Raw genomic sequence first — 26,168 nt, 5'->3', positions numbered from 1 at the left:
ACACCAGAGGATGTGACCGGAGAGGTGACTGCTGGGAATGGGACGTTATACAGTAACACTGGGGGATGTGACCGGAGAGGTGACTGCTGGGAATGGGACGTTATACAGTAACACTGGGGGATGTGACTGGAGAGGTGACTGCTGGGAATGGGACGTTATACAGTAACACCGGGGGATGTGACCGGAGAGGTGACTGCTGGGAATGGGACGTTATACAGTAACACTGGGGGTTGTGACCGGAGAGGTGACTGCTGGGAATGGGACATTATACAGTAACACCGGGGATTGTGACCGGAGAGGTGACTGCTGGGAATGGGACATTATACAGTAACACCGGGGGATGTGACCGGAGAGGTGACTGCTGGGAATGGGACATTATACAGTAACACCGGGGGATGTGACCGGAGAGGTGACTGCTGGGAATGGGACATTATTTACCAATGTTCTATTTTAATTAATTTCATCAGACTTTGATATTTTATTGTTTTCTGGGTTATTTAGGGAGATCTGGCTGATCTAAAGTCCGAAAATCTAGGAGACGAGACATATGTGACTGATAGTAAGGTAGAAGATACAGAGGGAGAAGAAGAGACGTATGTGACTGATAATAAGGAAGAAGATACAGACGGAGAAGACGAGACGTATGTGACTGATAATAAGAAAGAAGCTACAGAGGGAGAAGAAGAGACGGATGTGACTGATATTAAGGCAGAAGATACAGAGGGAGAAGAAGAGACGGATGTGAGTGATAATAAGGTAGAAGATACAGAAGAAGAAGAAGAGACGGATGTGACTGATATTAAGGCAGAAGATACAGAGGAAGAAGTAGAGATGAATGTGACTGATATTAAGGAAGAAGATACAGAGGGAGAAGAAGAGACGAATGTGACTGATAATAATTTAGAAGATACAGGGGGAGAAGAGACGGATGTGACTGATAATAAGGAAGAAGGTACAGAGGGAGGAGAAGAGACGTATATGAGGGGTGACCAGCAGCGTAAGGAGGAGGAAATCCCTACAGATACCAGCACAGGTGAGCGCAAAAAGGGGTAAAGTTAAGGCTACTAAAATTATTTTAGATCCAAGCCACACTTGTTGTTCTCTATTCTCCCTGTTGCCCTCTGGGAAATGTTCTAGGTGTTTAGGTTGCCATACTAGTCGGCTGCGGAATAGTTTTTCCCGTCTGTTATTTTGAGTGTGAGTTTGCAGTGTGTGACTTGTGAGTGCTCCTTTTTCTTCTTTGGAATCTCACTTATATCACTTTTTTAGTGTTGTAGATTCCTATTCTTCTTGTTCTTTATCTACAGTCTTCCTCTACTACATTCTCCTCTGTCAGTACAGAGTAATGAGGGCAATGGGCGAGAAGTAATAGGGTGTAATTATTTTGGGTTAATAAATGGCCATAAGTGCGTGTGTTCTGCAAATCACATATGTAATAGTGAGTGATCTGCGGTAACAGAAAAAGGGGTGACCCTAAGGTCGCACAGAAGCGCTAATATGTCTACACAATTAAGAACTCTCTATAATTGTATCTAAAAAAAACCTTTGGGTATAACTGCCGCCTCCTGTCAGAGGTATTGTGTTCCTCTGCTAGTAGAACAAGGTTTGGGAGTGATAGAATACTATCACAAGGTGGCGCTGTTTTACCTCAAAGTAAAATTTACAAAGTATTATGATATCACTTTGATTTAATAGAAAAAACACATTAAAATACAATTCATAACACTCAAATATACATATAAAGTAAAAACATACAACATATAATAGCATATATTATGCAGAGCGAGGCATTATCAATATATGAGGCTTTTGGTACTGTTCAAGTGTATTTTGTGAGGCAGTATGACCATAGTTACCAGTCCCTTAGATGCTGTTCCTTTGGGCTTTGTATATTTAAGGAGGTAATGTCCACTCTATTCCTTTTTCTGAGCAATTCAAATGGGTCCTGCGGTAGTTGGACCGGCTCCAGGTATAAGTGTCCAATTTATAACTCCTTTTAGGCTCTCTTAGCCAATTTCAGCTCACCCAAATTCAGCAGTGTGCAAGGCTGGTAATTGCAGCGTGCAAGGCTGGTAATTGCAGCGTGCAAGGCTGGTAATTGCAGCGTGCAAGGCTGGTAATTGCAGTGTGCAAGGCTGGTAATTGCAGCGTGTCAGGGTGCTGGTACCGGGCTGTAACGGGCTCCAATACGCGTTTCTCCGCCTTAGTAACGCTCGGCGGCTTCCTCAGCTGGATGCCCGACAGCACTAAAGTCTCCCTTTTTATGCGGTGTCACCGCATAAAAAGGGAGACTTTAGTGCTGTCGGGCATCCAGCTGAGGAAGCCGCCGAGCGTTACTAAGGCGGAGAAACGCGTATTGGAGCCCGTTACAGCCCGGTACCAGCACCCTGACACGCTGCAATTACCAGCCTTGCACGCTGCAATTACCAGCCTTGCACGCTGCAATTACCAGCCTTGCACGCTGCAATTACCAGCCTTGCACGCTGCAATTACCAGCCTTGCACGCTGCAATTACCAGCCTTGCACGCTGCAATTACCAGCCTTGCACACTGCTGAATTTGGGTGAGCTGAAATTGGCTAAGAGAGCCTAAAAGGAGTTATAAATTGGACACTTATACCTGGAGCCGGTCCAACTACCGCAGGACCCATTTGAATTGCTCAGAAAAAGGAATAGAGTGGACATTACCTCCTTAAATATACAAAGCCCAAAGGAACAGCATCTAAGGGACTGGTAACTATGGTCATACTGCCTCACAAAATACACTTGAACAGTACCAAAAGCCTCATATATTGATAATGCCTCGCTCTGCATAATATATGCTATTATATGTTGTATGTTGTTTGTTTTTACTTTATATGTATATTTGAGTGTTATGAATTGTATTTTAATGTGTTTTTTCTATTAAATCTGCGGTAACAATTGTACGTTTTGCCGTGACAAATATATCGCATTTCCAAAACATCGTATTCGGATGTTTTCAAATTCAAAACATCAAAGTGAGGGGGTCCTGCCGCATTTAATCCAGCACTGGGCTCTTGTAACGGTCCTGATTCCAGTAATATGGGGAACAAATGGAGTAGGAGTCCCCTGTATTTTGTAACCAGCACCGGGCTCCAACAGCTAGTAGAATGATGTCACAGCGGGGGACACTTTATATAAGTTCCCCTGGTCAGAGCATCACCCCATGGACAAGGTCCCTGTGCGAGTGGGGACCACCTGAATAAAGGGCTCTTCCCAGGCTTCACCTGTCCAGGGCTGAAGCCAGAGGCTGTCCCCGGTCCCCTGGGCAGTGGGCGCCATGTTTATTTATTGGTGTACAATAACAACAACAACACTGGGCTGTGCTGTCGGACTACATAGTTACATAGTAGTAGAGGTTACAAAACAGAATTGCATCCATCAAGTTCATCCTTATACAGGACCTGTTAGGTGGTATGGACTAGATGTGATATCCCCATTTTAGTATTACCGCCTGTTCCAACTATGGCTGAATAGTGATTATTTGTACCCCTGGATGTTGTGTTCCAGTAGATGTTTGTCCAACCTTATTTTATATGTGTTCAATGTGTCTGCCATCACCACCTTTCCTGGGAGAGTGTCCATACCTTTACCTGCCCTGACCGTAAATAACCCTTTCCTTTTAAGGGTACGGAATCTCCTCTCCTCTAGTCTGAGTGCATGCCCACGTGTCCTAGTTTCCGACCTCAGAGTAAAGAGGTTGCCTGATAGTTTACAATATTGCCCCCCTGATATATGTATATATGTAAAGAATGTGGGGCCCAGAATTGCACTCCAAATTCCAGGGGAGGTCTAACCAGTGCCCTGTACAGAGGTATAATTACATTGTCTTCTGTTTCCATGCACCTTCTTATACAGGCTGGTATCCTGTTGGCCTTAGTGGCTGCACCATGACACTGAGCACTGTACCCTAGTTCAATGTCAAATTGGACTCCTAGGTCTATTTCCAATTCTGATTTGCCCAATTCTCCTCCGTTTGTATAAGTCGCACACTGGTTCTGTCCTCTGAGATGCAGAACCTTACATTTATCTACATTGTACCTCATGTATCAGTCCATTCGTCAAGTTTATCTAAGTCCCACTGTAGAATGTTGACATCCTCAACCAATCTAACCACCCTGCACATTTTTGTGTAATTTGCAAAAATTGAGATTCTACTTACTATCCCATCCTCTAGATCAGTGGTTCCCGACCTGTGGTACGCGTACCCCTGGGGGTACGCGTCCACCCGCTCGGGGGTACGCGTTGGCCCGGCCTGTAATGGCGGCTGCGGCAGTCAGACGCGCCGCGCCAGCTTCTGAGACTGAGGGGAGGAGAGTGCATTGCGCATCTCTCCTACCCCTCACCGTGCTTCCCTGTGACTGGGCCCCCGTCAGCCAATCAGAGCTTGCGGGCCGGCAGCAAATCAGGAGCCGGCCCACGAACTTTGATTGGCGGGCAGCCCAGTCAGTCTCAGTGAAGGGAAGGAGAGATGCGCAGTGTACTGTACTCTCCTTCCCTGAGAGAAGCAGGGGCGACATCTACAGTGACTGCAGGGGGACACTGGACTGTCCTCTCCCCGGCAGCAGCATCAATGGTGAGTGTGCTGCTGCTGGGAAATACTATGGGGGCATTGCTGGCACTGGGGGCATACCATATTGCTGGCACTGTGGGGGCATATTAATTCTTGGCACTGTGGGGGGCATTGCTGGCACTGTGGGGGCATACCATATTTCTGGCACTGTGGGGGCATACCATATTTCTGGCACTGTGGGAGCATATTTATTGCTGGCACTGTGGGGGCGAATTTATTGCTGGCACTGTGGGGGCATTGCTGGCACTGGGGCACACTTGTTGCTGGCACTGTGGGGCATTGCTGGCACTGTGGGGGCATACCATATTTCTGGCACTGTGGGAGCATATTTATTGCTGGCACTGTGGGGGCGAATTTATTGCTGGCACTGTGGGGGCATTGCTGGCACTGGGGCACACTTGTTGCTGGCACTGTGGGGCATTGCTGGCACTTTGGGGCATACTTGTTGCTGGCACTATAGGGGCATTGATGGCACTGTGGGCGCATACCCAGTACCATGGGGTCATACCTGGCACCGTGGTGGCATTCCTGTTTCTGGCACTGTGGGGGCATACCTGGCACCATTGGAGCATATGTGCAGGGTTCGCAAATACTCGCTATAGCGAGTATTTTACTCACTTTTGCATAGCGGGGACACATTTTTCAAAGATGGCTGCGTCCCCTGGGACGCGCTCCGCCCGACCCGGCATTTCTGTGGAGGAGTTATCCTCAATAGCTGACTCTGTGGTGATGCGGCAGCGGAGGAGACCATCTTAAAGGCCAACAGCATGCCGCAGGGCGGAGTCAGTGCTGCGCGCGCAAACGTGTTGGGGGTGGAAGCGGCGGAGGATGCCGCGCAGGACACCCGCTGCCGCTCCGCCAAGCAGACCCGCTGCTGGGAGAACGGCAAATCTGCTGTATTCCTGCGTGCTGAGCACTCCTCCTGGAGCTCCGGGTCCTCTTGACCACCATGACCGGGTATGTACATACCATGTGGGGGCAGGGGCTAATGATGGGACGCCAGTGACACTATCTGTGCTGTGGAGACTGAGGAGGAGGCATGCTGGGGGGAAGGGAGAGGCCATTGCTTAATGATTGCTGGGATGTGTGGGAGCTTATGGGGTGGAAAGTGAAGTGGTGCCTGTGAGCCTGTGCTGTGAGGCAGCTGCTGGATTTTTGTTGTGGGACTGAGGTCGGCTCAGGTGTTATAGAATGACATGATGTGGGGGACTGACACTGCATAACTACCGGGGATGCAGCGGCTATGGGGCCCAAGCTGCCTGTACAGTGTGTGTGTCAGTGTGCCTTTACAATAGTGTGTGTGTGTGTCAATGTACCCCTAGACCCTGTACAGTGTGTGTGTCAGTGTGCCTTTACAATAGTGTGTGTGTGTGTCAATGTACCCCTAGACCCTGTACAGTGTGTGTGTCAGTGTGCCTTTACAATAGTGTGTGTGTGTGTGTGTCAATGTACCCCTAGACCCTGTACAGTGTGTGTGTGTCAGTGTGCCTTTACAATAGTGTGTGTGTGTGTGTGTGTGTGTGTGTGTGTGCCTTTACAATAGTGTGTGTGTGTACCAATGTACCCCTAGACCCAAGTACAGTGTGTGTGTCAGTGTGCCCCTAGACCCTGTACAGTATGTGTGTGTGTCAGTGTGCCCCTAGACCCTGTATAGTATGTGTGTATGTCAGTGTGCCCCTAGACCCTGTATAGTATGTGTGTATGTCAGTGTGCCCCTAGACCCTGTATAGTATGTGTGTATGTCAGTGTGCCTCTAGACCCTGTACAGTATGTGTATGTCAGTGTGCCCCTAGACCCTGTACAGTATGTGTGTATGTCAGTGTGCCCCTATACCTTGTACAGTGTGTCAGTGTGCCCCTAGACCCTGTACAGTATGTGTGTGTGTCAGTGTGCCCCTAGACCCTGTATAGTATGTGTGTATGTCAGTGTGCCCCTAGACCCTGTATAGTATGTGTGTATGTCAGTGTGCCTCTAGACCCTGTACAGTATGTGTATGTCAGTGTGCCCCTAGACCCTGTACAGTATGTGTGTATGTCAGTGTGCCCCTATACCTTGTACAGTGTGTCAGTGTGCCCCTAGACCCTGTATAGTATGTGTGTATGTCAGTGTGCCCCTATACCCTGTACAGTGTCAGTGTGCCCCTAGACCCTGTATAGTATGTGTGTATGTCAGTGTGCCCCTAGACCCTGTATAGTATGTGTGTATGTCAGTGTGCCCCTATACCCTGTACAGTGTGTCAGTGTGCCCCTAGACCCTGTATAGTATGTGTGTATGTCAGTGTGCCCCTAGACCCTGTACATTATGTGTATGTCAGTGTGCCCCTAGAAGACCCTGTACAGTGTGGGTCCCACAGCGCCTAACCCTAACCTTGCCTACCCTTAGTACCTAAACTCTCCTTCCTCAACCCCAACCTGCCCCAGCATACTCGCATTCAGCATCCTGGCAGTTAGGATCCTGGCGCCTGTATCTACACTGATGCCAGCTCTGATCTCCTGGCAGTAGACAGGATGCCGGTGTTGGTACTGACGTCATTTTGTCCCCCCAAAGCAGTACTGCTTTACAAAACAGTTTTACCTTTCTTTCTGTTTAAGTTGTTAGATATTTAGAACCTTCATTTCTGTTGGGACCCAGAAAAGGTCCGGTAGGACCCCAATTTTTATAAGTGAAGGGTCCCAGGGACCCATGTTTTTTGAGGGTTTTCGCGAACACTGTATGTGTAACTGGCACTTTTGGGAGCATATGTGTATCTGGCACTATTGGAAGGCTAACGTGATCCAGTGGAATGTCTGTTGCTTCAGTAATAGAGATTTGACAGTTTTCTGTTATTTTATATGCTGTTCGCAGAATGGGCTGAGATTATATTGTAGGCAAGTGGTTGCACTTTTTTTGCCAGTATGACTTGCCCCTGTTAAGCCACACCCTTCAAATGAGGCCACACCCATTTTTAGGCCACACCCCCTAAAATGTTTCACGAGGGGGTACTCATAAATGAAAATCCTAATCAAGGGGTACGGGAGACAAAAAAGGTTGGAACCACTGCTCTATATCATTAATGAATGTTAAATAGAAGAGGCCCTAACACTGAACCCTGTGGCACCACCCTCTGTTCTCCAGCTTTGTATGTGCCTCAGTGTCGAATGCCTTTGCAAAATCCAGGAATACCTCATCTACAGCATTGCCAATGTCTAGGTTCCTGCTAATTTCCTCATAAAAATGTACTGGGTTAGTTTGGCATGAATGATTCTTTACAAACCCATGTTGATGACTAGTGATTATGTGATTCATTTATAGGTATTCTGGGATACCATCTTTTAAAATTCCCTCAAACCATTTCCCTATGATTGGTGTTAAGATCACACTTGCTGGGTCATTGCTTTTTCCTTTTTTAAATATCGGTACAACTTCTGCAATTCTCCAGGTCCCGGCAAGCTCCCCCCCCCCCCCCCCCCCCCCATGTAGGTTCTTGGAGAGCCACAACTTTAATATCATACATTAGCACCCGCCAACTTTGAAAACCTATGCAGTTCCTCTTCCCTGCCTGGGTTGTCGCTGTCTGCTGTGCTATTTCTAGCACAGGTCTGGTTTGCATATCAGTGCTGATATACAGACCACACTGTGGTAGAAGCACTGCAGCAGCCAGCGACACCCCAGGCAGGGAAGAGGAACTGCATGGGATTTCAAAGTTGGCGGGTGCTAGAATGAACACTAATACAACCATACACACATTCATACATACAAATATACATATACTCACCTTGCCAGTCTCCCCCACTGATCGAACCTTTTCTCCAGTTGTGTATCCAGGGGATTTAAAAAAAAATTTGCCTGACATCCGGACTTGAGGAGCTGCACACACATGCGGGCCTCCCCAATACTGGGGGAAATGCTAGCGGAGACAGCTACATCCAATCAGGGATGAGTTGATTGGTTGAGGGGAGTCCCAGCCCTGATTGGATGAAGCCATCTCCACTGGAATCTCCCTTTATTACCGGGAAGGACCCACATGGGTATTTAAAACTTTTACAGTGTCCATGTTGACATCAAAAAACGTGAAAAACGCATGCTGACCTTTTCCTGTGTCTCACTTCTCTTTCAATGGTCCTGGTGACACAGCTTCACATTGGGATGTAGGAGGGTCCGCAGGAGCCAGGCACCTATCCTAAAGCTTTTGGAGGGTATGCTCCTCCCCTACTGCATCCCAGACTCCTCAGTTTGTGTTAGGTGCCCACTGGAGTGGGTGCTATTCTAAAGGGCTGCCGGAGCAGCCGAAGGAGTAGAGTTAGTTAGGGTTTTTATTATTTTATTAACTTTTACACTAGCTAGGTAGGCACAGTGTGAGGATTCTCATTAGTGAATCCTCACACTGCTAGCGCAGCAGGAGCTGACAGAAGCGCGTCCTGTCAGCTCGCTGTGCACAAGGGAGACGCTGTCTGGCCTCCCTGTGCAGCGCTTACAGCTTCTTTTAAGAAGCTGCCTGGGCTCCGGAGCGCTCTGAAACCGGCTTCACGCTAGGTGGGGATCATGGGGGACAAGCGCTCCGTGATGGCGGCGGCCATTTTCTGCGGAGCTTACACACTGAGCTCCTGTATGAGAGGACAGCAGTGTTGTTACAGGCATGTTCCAAGTGGTCCCCAGCTGAGGGGGAGATACTGGAACTAGGAGATCCTACAATGGGAGCGGCTGTCTGGGGGTAGTTGGCGCCAAAAGTCACGGACTCCGCAGCAGCAGGGACTTGGTCCCTTACCTCACTCTGTTTTGGCGCCATTCAGAACGCTTGCAGCGGAGCTGAGCTGGCTTACAGATCCTGACAGAGTGATTGGATTTCCTGGGCATCGCTTTCCCCATTTTGAAGACTACAGAAAGCTAAGTGAACTGAATATATTGGTTCTGTATATAATGTATGTACATTTAATGCTGTGACTGTGTTAATTGAGAACATCAGGTCTGTGCAACAGTCTGTGGTTTTGGGGGAGGGAGCCTTTAATGCATTGAGCGCTTGCAGTGGTTGTACACTGAGTTTTGTCCCTGAGCAGATAAGGGGGGCTTATGTATTTATTGCGCTGCTGTGAAACCCATGGGGAGTGAACTCCAGAGGGTAGTGCATCGGAACTTGCGTGGGCTAAGTCCCTGGGCAGGTCTGAAAATGCTTTGGTGCATTTCTGGACAGGCAGAGTGATGGCTGGTAACTTCCCTAGACCATTGCCATTCTCTCAGCAGTCCTCTAGCTCTTTGCCTCGGACCCAGACAGATCCTGACTTATTGCAGGTCATGCAGGATACTGCTATGGGAATCAGCAGGCTTAAATTACTTGTTGGACAAGTTTTATGGTTATTCTGTGGGGACCCCTAAAAGGTCTTATTCAGTGCCATTGTTAGCTGCTGATGAGGAAGGAGAGTACACAGACCTCAACCTCAGGGGTGGAGGATTTGTTTACTGCTGTTAAACAGGCATTGAATTTGTCTGTGAAGAAAAAACTCCTGCAAAGGTTGTTTTTAAGAGACAGCGTAAGGAAAATGATATCTCCCTGCAGACGAGGGTTTACAAGATTTATTGGAAAACCCCTGATAAAAGGTTTTAGATACCTAAAAGATGTTTAAGCTGTATCCCACTGAGGATCATGCAGACCTCTGGGAGAAAGTTTCAGTGGTAGATGTTTCTGTGACATACAAAAGTCACTGTGCTACCAGTGCAGGGGGGAACAGCCTTCAAGCAAGGCAGTGGTTGAAAGGGTGGGCTACACTCCGCCCTCTGATTGCTTCAGCCTGGGTCTCTAAGGCCATGATTGGTGGGTCATTGACCTGTACACTATTTGACATACTGTTCCTTGTGTGTTGCTACTTGCGGAGAAGCCTAAAGCTGCTGCAGAGTATGTGGTTGAGCAGGAAGCTCTCAAAATGGCTGCCAGAGTTTCCTCAGTGTCTGTCAATGCCAGGAGAGTGCTCTGGCTTATAGCTTGGAAGGCAGATAACGAGTCTAAGAAGGCTTAGAGGCATTAGCTTTTAAAGGAAAGCTGTTATTTGGTTCAGAACTGGAAGAGACTATTAAGCAGGCCACAGGTGGAAGAAGACAGCGCTTTCCTGCCTACCCCTGCAGCCAAGCAGACATGAAGGTTTTCTGCTTGCAGGCCGTCCTTTCGGCCCTCCCCTAGAGGAGGTGCGTCCTTTCGAGGACAGTCCTTTAAAGGATAGTTTCAGTCCTCCAGGGGCAAGGCCCCAAAGTAAAAATTTGGTCCCTTTCATAAGAAACCAAAGGAGAGGACAAATCCTCCGCCTGACTGTCAGGCGGTGATTAAGGAAGGGGGACGTCTGTCACTGTTCAAAGACGCATGGGCACTGTTAGACCGGGACTTTTGGGTGTTAGAAATTATAACCCAGGGTTAAAAGATTTCCTTCAAAGGTTTTCCACCAAGAAGGTTCATTCCTACACCACTACCAAAGGAGGCTCGGCTCCGTACAGCTCTCTTGGGAGCGGCTCATTCTCTTTTAGAGAAGGGTGTGGTGATCCCGGTCCCAAGAGCGGAGTGGAAAAAAGAAGGCTTTTTGTTCCACTCTGTGTTTGGGGCCCAAACCACACGGGTCTTTCAGCTGATCCTAAACTTAAAGTCATTAATATCCATTTGTGGGTAGACCATTTCAGAATGGAGTCTCTACGGTCTGTGCTGCTAAGCCTGGACCAGGGAGAATTGTTAGCGTCCATGGATGTCCTGGACGCATACTTGCATGTTCCTATCCACCCAGAACATCAGGCTATTTTGAGGTGTGCAATAGGAGACCTACGCTTGCAATTCCAGGCGTTGCCCTTCGGTCTGGCCACAGTGTCAAGGGTATTCACCAAAATAATGTCAGTAATGGCGGCTGTGCTTACACTGAGGGAAATCATGGTGATTCCATGGTTGAACGACCTACGGTTTAAAACTGAGTCAGCAGACAAGCTGAAGAGTCACTTGGCAGAAACCATCAGGTTTTTGCAGATTCACGGCTGGCTTTTTAAATTTACAAAAGCCTCAGTCACAGAGAATCCAATTCTTGGGGATTGTTTTGGATACCCAGTTGCATCGGGTGTTTCTACCAGAGGCAAAGGCCAGGGATCTGGCTGCCTTGGTACAGGAGATCCTCGGGTCTCAGAGCACATCAGTATGGAGGTGCCTCAAACTGCTGGGGAAGGTGGTGGCGTCTTTCGAGACGTTACAGTTCGCCAGGTTCCACTCTCGAGGGTTCCAGTGGAACATTTTGACAGACTTGTCAGGGAATACTCAGACCATGATGTCAGAACAAATAGTGTTGTTTCAGAAACTCAATCCCTCCTTAAATGATGGATGGAGATGGATTCCCTTCAGTGGGGTCGGTTCCTGCAGTCCTGGAGCTGGCTGGTAGTCACTACCGACGCCAGTCTCGGAGGCTGGGGGGCAATAGAGTGAACCTGCGTCTGCAAGGCTTGTGGACTTCAGAGGAGTCTGCCTTACCGATCAACATCGTGGAACTGAGGGCTGTGTGGAAGATGTTTTCTCTGGCGGGAGAAAAGATTACAAGGCTCCCTTTAGGGATTCAGTCCGACAACGCCACAGCTGTGGCGTATCTGAACCACCAGGGAGGCACACGCAGCAAGCTGGCTATGTGGGAGGTGTCCCAAATCTTCTTGTGGGCGGAACAGAATGTTCCAGCATTATCAGCAATATTTATACCAGGAGTGGAGAATATAGAGGCCGACTTCCTGAGCAGGGAGGAGCTGATGGAAGGGAAATGGAGCCTGAACCCACAAATATTCCACCAGATTACACGGAGGTGGGGAACCCCGGATGGGGACCTGATGGCATCCAGATTCAAAAATCAGGTACCCAGGTTTTATGCCAGGATGAGGGATCCACTGGCAGAAGCAGTGGAGGCCATGACTATCCCCTGGGAGGGGAATCCTCTTTATGTTTTTCCGCCAGTTCCAATGCTGGCAAGAGTGTTGAAAAAGATACAGGCCCTGACAATTCCAGTAATTTTAGTGGCCCCAGATTGGCCAAGGAGGTCCTGGTACTCGAGGCTTCAGAGATTCTCTGTGGACTCATGGCGTCTACCTCTGAGGTCAGACCGTCTAAAACAAGGACCGTTTAACTATCTGGATTCAGCTTGATTAATTTTGATGGCCTGGCTGTTTAAACCGCCATTTTGAGGAGTATAGGATTCTCAGAGGTGGTGGTTAACACAATGATTAAAGCCAGAGAGTCAGTGTCTTCTGTAAATTATTATAGGGTCTGGAAGACCTATATTCGATGGTGTGAAAGATAGAAGTCACACACATCCCGATTTAAAATGGCTAAAATTGTTGGAGTGTTTTACAGGATGGACTTTCCTCTGGGTTAAGCCTTCAGTCACTCAAAGTACATATCTCGGCCATGTCAATTTCTTTCCGAAGAAAGGTTGCATTAATACCGGAAGTTCAGACCTTCCTGCAGGGGGTTTCTCTATTGAAACCTCCCTACAAGCAACCAGTAGCGCCAGGGGTATTATCTCTGGCTCTGGAGTACCTTAAAAAGGCGCCTTTTGAGCCGTTAAGGTCGGCTGACCTTAGTTTCCTTACAGGGAAGCTGGTATTTTTGTTGGCGGTGGCGTCAGAAAAAAGAGTATCGGAGTTGGGAGCTTTGTTCTACAAGTCTCCCTCCCTTATATGTCATGATGATAGAGCTGTCTTTCGGACAGTACCCCAAGATTTTTACCAAAAGTAGTCTCTGCTTTTCATCTAAATCAGGAGATTGTTCTGCCTGTGTTTCAACCCCCAGAGGGTTCTAGGAAAAGGGACAAATTGAGGAATTTGGATGTTGTGCGCGTCTTGCGCGTTTATGTGGACAGAGTTAAGAGTGTCAGAAAGACTGATACTTTACTGGTTTTGTATGACATACACAAAATTGGTTGTCCTGCTTCTAAGCAGACCATTGCTAGGTGGTTGCGCTCTGTTATTGCGTTTGCATATACTAAAGTTGGTAGGCCTGTACCAGGCCAGGATTAATGCGCATACCACCAGGTCGGTTGCCACCTCTTGGGCGGTTCGACATGGGGCAACAGCTGAGCAGGTTTGCAGGGCTGCCACTTGGTCATCTGTTCATACTTTTGCCAAATTCAATAGGTTCCATGAGTTCGCGTCAGTGGATGCATCATTCGGGCGAGCAGTGATGAGAACTGCAGACCTGAGCGTACCCACCCAAAAGGACCGGCTCTGGAACGTCCCAATGTGAAGCTGTGTCACCAGGACCATTGAAAGAGAAAAAGGGATTTTTGTAAGAACTTACCGTTCGAATCCCTTTCTCTGATATGGTCCTGGTGACACAGCGATCCCTCCCTTACGCTCAGTAAGTATGCCAGTGTTCATGATGTTTCATGTTATAATTGGTTGAAAAGTTAAATTTAAAATTGTGCATATAATATGTGCAGGCGTTGTACTGAGTTAATGTATTCCAGTGGCTTTGAAAGATTGAACTGAGGAGTCTGGGATGCAGTAGGGGAGGAGCCTACCCTCCAAAAGCTTTAGGATAGGTGCCTGGCTCCTGCGGACCCTCCTACATCCCAATGTGAAGCTGTGTCACCAGGACCATATCAGAGAAAGGGATTCGAACGGTAAGTTCTTACAAAAATCCCTTTTTCAATGTCATGCCGACCTAGTGCTTATTGACCAAAGGCTCCAGTCAGCCTTCCCAAAAATCAAAGCCTCATCAAGCCAGGTCTGGTAACTGTCAGGCCCTTTAGCAAGATGACAAGCTGTTTTTCTCATGCTGGAAGTCCAACCCTAGGGGTTTCCAGGGTGGGTGGTCGGTTCCTGGACTGACCATGTATAACAGACCTCCACAAACAATTCCTGGGTGTTAGACATGGTATTTTTTGACTACGCCCTTTTTCTTTTTATTCTAACCAATTTGTTACCACCGCCGGTCTGCCTGCCAGATGCCGCCAAGGCTTCTTCCCTTCAGTCCGCCATTTCTTCCCTTCTGCCGACTGCAATGATCACCCCTGTCCCCCCTTCTCATCATGGACAAGGTTTCTCTTCACATTTTTTCTTGGTGTGGAAGCCCAGTGGATCTTTCCACAGCATTCGCAACCTGAGACAGCGCAACCTGTTGCTGAGATTACCCAAATTCAGAATGGAGCCTCTTTGATCAATTCTTCTGACTCTTTAACTATGAGACTTCATGGCATTCTTAGCATTCAGGACGCCTATCTCCACATTTCCATTTGTCAATATCGCCAGCATTTTCTTCGCTTTATGGTGAGAGACAGGCATTGCCAGTTCAAGGCTGTGCACAGCGCAGTGAGTCTTCACAAAGGTGATGGCTTCCCAACGTCACCTACAAGGAATTTGTGTTCTACCTTATCTGGATGACCCCCCTTCTGCTAGTGCAGTATCCAAAGCATCTGCAAAGTCATCTCTACCTCTTACAGGATCTGCTACAATCCCACAGATGAATAATAAACTGTCAGAAATACAGTATAACTCCATCCACAACAGTGCTTCATTTTTGAGCATTGCTTGATACCCCTGCGCAGAGGGTCTAGCTACCAGCAGACAAGAGGACAGAGATCTGGGAGATGATTTGTACTCTCTGAAACACTGCAGGGTTTAGGTACATCTGTGCATGTGGGTGTTAGGAAACCTCGTGTCCTGCTTCGAAATGGTCAAATTTTGACAGTTTCACTCCAAACCACTATAGCTGGAGCTGCTCCATCAGTGGAGTCGCTCTGACTTCCACCTCAAGACCCAAATGCTACCTTCATTTGCCTCTCTCCCCTATGGTGGCTCAAACCTTCTCATCCCAGCATGGGTCGCACCTTTGCAAATTACTACTAGATTCTGCTGACCACAGTCGCCAGTCTCCGAGGTTGGGGAGAGGTGGAAGATCATTCCTTTCAGGGTTTATGAGCAAGCCACGAAATGTGCCTGCCCATCAACATCTTGGAATTACAGGCTATCTACTGTGCTCTTCATCAGATGGAACCAATGCTCCACAACAGGCCAGTGCAGATATAAACAGACAATATGCCAGCTGTGCTTATATAAATTACCAGGGCAGGACCAGGAGTTGCACCACCATGGGAGAAGTCACTATGATTCTCAGGTGGGTGGAACAGTTTCTTCCCTCCCTATCGGCAGTGTACATCCAAGTAGTCTTGAACTAATTCTTGAGTCTACAAGATGTCCATTCAGGAGAATGGCTGCTTCACCCAGAGGTATTTTACCTTTTGACAAAATGCTGGGGTCAACCTCTGATGGATTTAATGGCCTCCAGACAGCTACACATGTACAGCTCTTGGACCAGGGATCCAGCAGTATGCCTTTTGGATGGCCTCTCAGCACCTTGGCCATTCCAAATGGTATATAGCTTTCCTCTCATTGCTATTCTTATACGAGTAGTGCTATTCTTATACGAGTATTGGGTCGGCTGAAAAATGAGACGGTGACCACCATTCGGGTGGCTCCAGATTGTCTGGGTACGTGGAACTTCTCAGACTGCTGGTTGCCCCTCCAAACCATCTCCCACTTTGGCCGGACCTTTAGTCTCATGGACTTTGTCATCACCTGGATCCACTCAAATTGAATTAGAAGGGGGTGGCTGTTGAGTGGTCAATCTTAAGAGCGAGAGAATTGTCATCTCAGGTCATTCAAACATGCTCGCAGCTCGCAAACTATCCTCTGCCAGGATTTATCATAGGGTTTGGCAATGGTACTTCCAATGGGGCGCTTCAAAATGCTATAACCCAAAGGTCTATCAATTGGAGTTCCTGCAAAGAGGTTTGGACTTGGGCCTTCATTGTTCCTCCTTGAAGGTCCAGGTGTCAACCGTCTCTATGTTGTTTCAATGACAAGTGGAAGCTTCTTTCACAATTCATACTTTTTTGAAGGGGGTGCTACACCTTTAACCTCTGGTGCATCCATTGATGCATCCGTGGGATTTGTCACTAGTCCTTCATAAACGTCAGGGAGCTCCATTTTGAGCCATTGGATTCCATGGATCACATGAAGATTATTTTTCTTTTGGCCATGTCCTCTGCTCGTAGAGATTCAAACTTAGGGGGCCCCTAGCATCATTCACCCATTTTGGTGTTCCATGAGGACAGAGCGGTATTACGAACTAGACAGGATATCTGCCTATGGATGTGACTGGAACCAGGAAAATTTGTGTACCAGTTTTTTCTCCATAACTTTGTTCTTCAGTATCTGATTCTTTATAGATGTTGGTTGTGGTCAAGGCCCTGCGTATTTATGTGTGTTTGACCACTCCTTTAGCAAACCTGAGTCTTCGTACTTTATGATGTACATAAGAGTCTGGCCTGTCTCAAAACAGGCCTTGGCTCACTAGTTGTGTCTCACCATTTGCCAAGCCAATCTGTTGGTGGGGAAACTGGTGCCAGTTTCGGTGAAGGCCTTCTCCACTTGGTCTGTTGGTGCTTCGTGGGCACCGCCCACCAGTGTTTCCTGCAGAGCATCCACGTGGGCTTCTGTGCATATGTTCATCAAATTCTATCATTTTGACACCTTTGCCTCAGCAGATGCTGCTTTCAGGTAAGTGGTCTTCAGCACAGCTCAGGAGCGTTCCCACCCATAAAGGGACAGCTTTGTGATGTCCCATAGTCCCAGAATCCACCATGGGCTGAAAGGTAAAAATAAGACTTTTGTCTTACCTGTAAAATCCTTTTTCTCTGAAGCCATGTTGGATGCTGGGCACCTGCCCTTACACCTCTGTCTGGGCAGAGTTCTGCTAGCTTTGGACACAGTCAGGGGAGTGTTATGCTTGTGCTCGGTGCGTGTTCCTCTGTGTGGTCTTCTCTCCTATACCAGTTACTCAGCTTGTTAAGTTTTACTAGTTCCTGAGGGCAGGGGGGAATAGGGTAGGAGGAGCCTAACTCCAGAAGTTAACTCCATGATGCCTGGGTCCTCCAAACCATACTCATCCCAACATCCACCATGGCTTCAGAAATAAGATTTTGCAGGTAAAAATTAAATTTTTCTGGTTTATCCCCCTTCAGCCTCTTCCTGAGATGATCTGGATCTACTAGACGTAGTTTGAGTTCTGTGGTTACTTGGATCTGCTCTGTCGTCTCCAGAGACTATTCTAGTGCAGGGTGACTGACTCCTGACTGGGCGTCCACGCATTCCTCTGATCATACCTATGTACACAGACCATGAAGAGAAGGGAATGAATCCTGGTCTTGTCTATAACATAGATTGGGGACACTGAGTCGGTCTAGAGACCAGTTAGATCCAGAATATAACGAATAGCTCTGAAGGCAAAAAGTTATATGAAGAGTCTTCCCTGCATTTAATTAGGATTTTGGGTGGACATTGGGGTTGGACATCACTGATAACGAGGTTTCCAGTCCTGTGACGATGGCAGGGAAATGTTACTGGCCAATGGCTGCTGTTCTGTTGGTGATGTCACAGTGACTGGGTGGTTGCATTGTGCATTATTAAGGCGGGTCTGGTCTAGGTGATTTATTTTCTCTTTTCGCCAACAGTCAGATTTGCTGTAAGTACATTTAGAATTGTAATAAAGTGTTTAGAAATGACTGATACAATGACAATCTGCTCCTCAGTGTAAGATCAAAGTTTTATTTCCATACAATTTATTTCATTCTCTGCAGATGAAGACAGAAGGAAGAATATCAGGATGGGAGATCTCATTTTGTTTCCAGACATTAAAATAGAAGATACCGTCATACGCGATTCTCCAAGAGAAAACACCATTATCTCAGATATACATCCAGTGCTTTATAGTGCAAATACATCATCTGATCCTTCATCTCAAGGGGACTCTACACCTAATAACTCTGCCATTGTTAAATGTAGTACAGGTCATACAGCGGATATAGGCTTTCCATGTTCTGAGTGTGGGAAATGTTTTACACATAAATCAGCTCTTACACATCAGAGAACTCACACAGGTGAGAAACCATTTCCATGTTCAAAGTGTGGAAAATGTTTTACACGGAAATCATATCTTGTTATACATCAGAGAGTTCACACAGGCGAGAAACCATTTCCATGTTCTGAGTGTGGAAAATGTTTTGCAGAAAAATCAGGATTTGTTATACATCAGAGAAGTCACACAGGTGAGAAACCATTTTCATGTTCTGAGTGTGGAAAATGTTTTACACAGAAATCAAATCTTGTTATACATCAGAGAGTTCACACAGGCGAGAAACCATTTCCATGTTCTGAGTGTGGGAAATGTTTTGCAGATAAATCAGGTCTTGATAAACATCAGAGAAGTCACACAGGTGAGAAACCATTTTCATGTTCTGAGTGTGGAAAATGTTTTGCAGATAAATCACATCTTGTTCTACATCAGAGACGTCACACAGGTGAGAAACCATTTCCATGTTCTGAGTGTGGAAAATGTTTTGCAGATAAATCAGGTCTTGTTTTACATCAGAGAAGTCACACAGGTGAGAAACCATTTCCATGTTCTGAGTGTGGAAAATATTTTACACTTAAATCAGGTCTTGTTATTCATCAGAGAAGTCACACAGGTGAGAAACCTTTTTCATGTTCTAAATGTGGAAAATGTTTTACATTTAAATCAGGTCTTGTTATTCATCAGAGGAGTCACACAGGTGAGAAACCATTTCCATGTTCTGCATGTGGAAAATGTTTTGCGCGAAAATCAGTTCTTGTTGTACATCAAAGAAGTCACACAGGTGAGAAACCATTTCCATGTTCTGAATGTGGAAAATGTTTTACACTTAAATCAGGTCTTGTTATACATCAGAGAATTCACACAGGTGAGAAACAATTTCCATGTTCTGAGTGTGGGAAATGTTTTGCAGATAAATCAGGTCTTGATAGACATCAGAGAAGTCACACAGGTGAGAAACCATTTTCATGTTCTGAGTGTGGGAAATGTTTTGCAGATAAATCAGGTCTTGATAGACATCAGAGAAGTCACACAGGTGAGAAACCATTTTCATGTTCTGAGTGTGGAAAATGTTTTGCAGATAAATCACATCTTGTTCTACATCAGAGAAGTCACACAGGTGAGGAACCATTTCCATGTTCTGAGTGTGGAAAATGTTTTGCAAATAAATCAGGTCTTGTTAAACATCAGAGAAGTCACACAGGTGAGAAACCATTTCCATGTTCTGAGTGTGGAAAATATTTTACACAGAAATCACATCTTGTTATACATCAGAGAATTCACACAGGTGAGAAACCATTTCCATGTTCTGAGTGTGGGAAATGTTTTGCAGATAAATCAGGTCTTGATAGACATCAGAGAAGTCACACAGGTGAGAAACTATTTCCATGTTCTGCATGTGGAAAATGTTTTACACGGAAATCAATTCTTGTTGTACATCAGAGAAGTCACACAGGTGAGAAACCATTTCCATGTTCAGAATGTGGAAAATGTTTTACACATAAGTCAAGTCTTCTTAGCCATGAGGCACAATGCCAAAACAGTAGAAGAGGCACAGGCATTTCTTAGAGTGGCTTTTCTAAACTCTTGAAAAAGCTGCAAGAAGCTGCAGTGAAACGCGTCAGAGTGCATTGACCAACTTTCTACATCTGTGTCTGCGCTTGGACCAGTATCTGGATTCTGATGCTGTTGGAACTATACAGACTGCACAAACTACTCCTGATTCAGGTTATTGGCACTTATCTATCCACTGTGACTAGTGAGGAACCACCAAATGAACATTTATCTATAAGGATACCTGGGACTCTCCTCCAGCAGTGATGGGCCTGGGAATGACCACCTGCAATGCCTTGTGCATCTCTTGTTAGGGAGTTAGTGATCTGCAGCCATTACCTAGACTGAGTCCATTTATATCACAGGAACAAGCACAGTAGCATTTTTTTTAGGGCGGGGGGGGGTTTAATAATTTACTAATAGTTATTTTAAATTCTGGTTATTACACAGCAATCAGAAACCATATACACTGGTCACGTCAAGGTCCGCACATAATATAGAAGCAATGATATTACCAATAATACATCTTGACAGAATAAAAAGGGGAATCGTTGTTAGATTAGAGAATTGTGCTCGGAATACAAAGAAAGTGAGTGATACTATGGGGAACGTGACGCCGGCACTGTATAACATGTCATTTGTATGCACACAAACATTTGTACAATAAAATAATCTTTCTCTTGTGAGATCATCACGTCGCATCTGGAAACAATAAAATAACTATGGAACCTAAACAGATCGGGCATCAATGGATAAACTAAAAGTCAAACCCAACGGATCAGCCCAAAAAATCGGGTGAAAATTGCCGCAAATCGGATATGTCTGACATACACTCCGGCATGCAGTTCCGGGCGCATCGGAGTTGGAGGTCGGACGGCTGACCATAAGATGGGTCAGAATTGGACCCACCAGCGGGACATCACGGGTGCTTTTTTAGAACCCACAAAGTGTGTCGCATCCGATCAGGTCCAAAGGTGTGTGTGTGCCAGCAGTGCCACCACTGGCACACACCTGTACTCTGCAGAGCGGGGAAGCGCCGGGCAGGAGAGGCAATCTCCTCGCTCTGCATACTCCAGGGAACAGGCTGCACCGGTAGCTGCGGGCAGCCAGGAGATTTCAAAGCTCCCATTCAAAAGAATGGGAGGCCGCTGATTGGCTGAGGGCTCTCCCAACCAATCAGCGGCCTTCCATTCATTTGAACATTCAACCTTCCCAGCAGCTATCCTGGGGGCACTTTTTACATGTGATTTATCGCAGGTGAACAATGGCACATCAAGTGCCAAATCATTATGTGAGCCCTGCCGGGTATCTGCCGGGGGAACTCAAGGGAAATCTGGTCCTTAAGACTCTTTTGGGAGCCTTTAGAGAGATGGGGAATAAAATAGCACAGCAAAAGTGATTAGGGTCACACTTATTAGGGTGTGAGACTCAGAAAAATATTATGGGAGAGTTTTCCCATTTTTTAAAGCAGCAATCATTTACACTGCAAAACCAGGGTGATTTTGCCATGTCACTGATTGCTTCCTTAAAAGAAAAATGGGAAATAATCTCTGACTTTCTGATTCTCGCACCCCTGATTACATTTGTCCCTGGTCGTAGAGAATAAGCTAAGAGACCTGGCGGTGCCACTGCATTAGGGGATGGTAAACCATTTCAGTTTTCTGTGTGCAAGAAATGTTCACAGAGATCTTTGTGCACAGTACAGAAGTCATACAGGTGTGGATCTGTTTTTATGCTTTGAGCGTGAGAAATGTTTAATCAAATATCATTATTACACATCAAGGGAATTTACAGGTGAGAAGTACTTTACATGTTCGGAGCGTGAGAAATGTTTTACACAGAAATTATATTATTACACATCAGGGAGAGAGTATAGTAAGAAACCTTAAACCAATAAATGAGTTTAGCATAGAGGGCAAAGACAGCTACATTGTGGAGGAAGTTAGGAAGAAGGGAACAAGGTATATGGAAGGAGAGACACAGCCAAATACAAATATTGTCCATGCTACTGATTTATCGTTTTAGGAACCTTCTGCAACAGGTAACATGACAAGGGCAAAGGAAAAACGAGATCTGTCATTTTAAACAGGGTAATTGATAAGAAAGGTGTTTAAGCACAGGTGATGGTAATCCATAAATTAAGAAGAAAGTCCAGAAACAGAGCAATGTGTCCCTCCTGGAGAGGGTCATGTTGGGTATACACCTCCCCCCCCATTCATGGCATCCCCACGATTAAATGGCACATGCAAAACACTGACATGGCTATGGTCGACAATGAGAAAGGTTGACAAGATTTATTTTTCAATGTTTTCATATTCATTCTCATGTTGACATGGACACCAATGAAGTGCCACACTTATGTCAACATTTACATGTGTTGACCTTTCTGTGTTGATTTTTTCTTGTGGCGATTCGCGGCACCCCCCGCGACCCCCCTCCCGCGATTTGCAGCACACCCCCCGCAATTCCCCCGGTGACTCCCGCGATTCGCGACCCCACCCGGTGACACCCCCCTCTCCTGCAATTCGCGGCACCCCGCGACCCCCCCTCCCACGATTCGCGCAAACCCCCCGGGCTCCCGCGGTTCACGGTGCCCCCCACAACCCCCCCTACCGCGATTCCCCACCCCTGACCCCCACTCCGGTCATTGCGGCAACCCCCTGCCCCCGCGACCCACCCTCCCGCGATTCACTGCAACCCCCCGCGCCCCCCATGCCACGATTCGCGGCACCCACACCCCCCCCCCCGCGACCCCCCCTCCCGCAATTCACGGCATCCACCCACGACCCCTCCTCCTGTGATTTGCGGACACCCCTCACTCCCCACCCCCGCGCGTGATTCACGGCAACCCCAGGATTAAATGGCACATGCAAAACACTGGCACGGCTATGGTCGACAATGAAAAAGGTTGACATGAGTTTTTGAAGATTTATTTTTCTTTTTTTGAATGTTTTCATATTCATTCTCATGTGTCGACATGGACACTGATGAAGTGCCACACTTATGTCAACATTTACATGTGTTGAACTTTCTGTGTTGATTTTTTCTTGTAGCAATTTTTTTCCAGTGACAACTATGAACTATGTGCACGTCAACCTACACATCATCAACCAATTCTTTGTATAATATATAACACCTGTTCTGTTTTACTGTAGGTGTTTTAAGTCAGACCTTTTACTGCTACTATTATTGTTTATGTAAATGCATTCTGAATGACAGCAACATCCTACCATCCTTCTACAAGAATATATAACCAACTAGGTGATTCATCGCGCCCCGTGCCCCCCCCCCCTCCCGCAATTCACGGACCCCCCGCGCACCCCCCTCCCGCGATTCGCAACCCCCCCTCGCGCAATTCGCAACCCCTCCCACGCTTTGCGGACCCCCGCCCTCTCGTGATTCGCCGACACCTGCGCCCCCTCCCTCCCTTGATTCACGGCAACCCCGCGCCCCTCCCGCAATTCACGGCACCCCTAAGCCCCTCTTTAGTCCCCCGTATACTCACACACCCCTATCACTACCCAGCTTCCTGTTCTCCTGAACCGTAACTTCCACCACTGGCGAGTCGCTGACGCTGTTTTGCCCACATGCCCCTATCATGCCTCATAGCCCAGCCTCCTGCTCTCATGCACCCGAACTCCCACCCAGTAGGAGGAGACACTGACTAAGGGCCACCATCCTGTACTGCCACGCTGGACCCTCACCCACTGGCAGAAGCTGCACAGTATCTCCCACCCTCCTCTTTAGTCCCCCTTATGCCCACACACCCCTATCACTACCCAGCCTCCTGTTTTCCTGTGTCGTGACCTCTGCCAGTGGGGAGCTGCTGACTCAGAAACACCCTACTATACTATTGCACACACACACCTAAACAACATGCACACACAGCCCCCCCACACCCACAAATGTCACTGTACCATCCACACTATCGATGTACATCTTACTCATAATTAACTTAATTAAACAAAACAATACACATCCCCTTCCACATCATATGCTCTCTATTTAACACATTTCATCTATAACTCAAGTTGCAATACAGGCATCTTTCATACAATTCTAACCATCTTTCTCACAATACAAACATTTACAAAATAAGGGGGCGCAGCCCCTTACGACGGTGTGAAGAGCGCCCGTAGGGCGCGATGATTCACCTAGTATACATATATATAGACAACTTGAGGAAGGCACTCCAAATACAGATCCACAGTAATTGCCGGGGTGCTGCACGCAGGGTGAGTATGTAGACAATGATATCGTGGCACTCTCTCTGTCTTTCAAAAAGAAGCTCAGTACACAAAGTACAATACATATATATAGATATTGATGTCGTCCTGGCACTCCTGTGGTTGGGTACAGCTCACCCTGGTGCCCTCAGGATCAATTCTGTAGAAATAGGTAGAAGCAGACAGCGGCACTCAAAAGGGATTTTTCAATGGTGTATTTCACAGAAAACGGCAAACCAACGTTTCGGGGTCTAAGTCACCCCTTTGTCAAGGTGTATGTGCAAACGAGAACCTCTAAATGTGCTTACCTTATATAACAAAGTGAATCATGTCAGATCGCGCCACTCAGCCAGCGTGTGTGCTGGTGCCGGAAGTTAAGGGGAGTGTGTCTCTCAGCGGAGTTCCTGTAACGTGCACCGCATCGTGATGTGCAAGCTTCACCGGTGTCGTGGTTACTAGCATGGGTGGAATTACAGTAATCGGCAACCAGGGCTTTCTCGCTGTGTGGGGCGGTCTGTAACAAAACCAAAATAAAACATGCTATTATACAGACAATAATATAGACCACCATACTGGACCCAGTGTAACAACTAGTGATTTAAGAAAGATGCACCAATACAGGCGCAATGGTATAAAATCAGTACATTAAAATTGTGATACATATATATATATATATTTATATATGTGGACTGAATAGTCAGTAATCGGTGATAAAAGGAAAACGTGCTGGACTGCCACAGGACCTATATAAATCAGCGTCAAATAGCCTAACTGGATAATATCTGCATAGTCCCTGTTCAATCGGATTGACACAAAGGTCATACTCTAGTGGTCGTTAGGTCACCAAGACTAACACAGGCTGTGACAGGACACCTGTTCCGTCACTATAATAAAGTGTCTGGAACTAGGATATCTGTATGTAAACTCTGTACATTCCATGTAACGGTCTAATAATAAGTTCAAGGCTGGTGCGACTCAGCAAAGGTAAAGGGATAGAAAGAATTAACGCGCAGGAAGTAAAAGCACACAGTATGCTGTCATGGACATTCTAGAATATAAATGCGGAACAGGAATTCCAAGGAGTAGTTCCAGGGAATATACAGGCGCTTGACAAGATCTGTCCCTCTAAATGTTAGCTGCTGCTCAAAGAGGGGGATAGTCAGTCCCCACCAAAAGAAACCAACACCACCAATCACGCTCAAGGTGAGAGAGCAGCGCTAATAAACAATTTACACACAACTGTTTAGTACAATGTAGAAAATCATTTTACTGAATAAAATCAAAACATAAGCATAAAATCATCACAATGCAGAGACAATTGCCGGCTGACATGTAAAAAGGGTTCTTCACATCACAGGAATGAATTTCAATGTGGATTGGGCCCAGTTGGGATGTGTATAATTGAAAATTCCAGGGGGGGGAGGGGGAGACGAAAGGAAGTCACAGGTAAGTGCACTTTACCAGTTGGTCGGAGCTCTTGATGTCCAATGGTTTCCACTCAGGTGGTATTGTAATCCTCACAATGATATACGGCACTTGTTCAGCCGTTGGAGGAGAGTCGGCTTCCGCTTTATGGTGGTACCCCTCGTCTGTTTGAGCTTTGAGGGGAGGGGGGTTGTAGATGGGAGGAGGGGGGGGATTTTGGCACCCCAATGGAATCCAAAAAGCGGTGTCCGCCGAACTGGAAGAGAATGACTTGGTTGGTGGTAATTTACTCACTTAGACAATGTCCTCCATGGGTGGCAAGCTGGAATTATGCTGCTGGATGTTGGGAGGAGGAGTATCCACCATGCACCAGGTGGGATGAATTCCCTGGATGGGGGGACACAGTGAATCCGTAGGTGATGGTGCACCTCGAGTGGGTAGGTCCAATAGGGGTGAGGGGGTCCACACGTAAGGTCCTGGAGGTGA

At 46.8% G+C, this 26,168-nt stretch overlaps 1 protein-coding gene across 1 annotated transcript in view; it reads left to right on the top strand.

Annotated features, from left to right (window-relative positions):
- LOC146009533 (uncharacterized) overlaps positions 1 to 26,168 on the top strand; it is a 134,639-nt gene that overhangs the window by 12,017 nt on the left and 96,454 nt on the right. The window contains exons 4-5 of the mRNA XM_083149976.1: positions 502 to 1,033; positions 18,206 to 19,924. Coding sequence (XP_083006102.1) covers positions 502 to 1,033; positions 18,206 to 19,924 — 2,251 coding nt within the window. The remainder of the gene's footprint in view (positions 1 to 501; positions 1,034 to 18,205; positions 19,925 to 26,168) is intronic.

The sequence above is a fragment of the Crinia signifera genome, chromosome 6 (assembly GCF_055691185.1).
Source record: "Crinia signifera chromosome 6, ASM5569118v1, whole genome shotgun sequence".
Lineage (NCBI taxonomy): Eukaryota > Metazoa > Chordata > Amphibia > Anura > Myobatrachidae > Crinia > Crinia signifera.
Note: the sequence above shows the minus strand (reverse complement) of the source record. Positions and strands in the feature narration are given on the sequence as shown.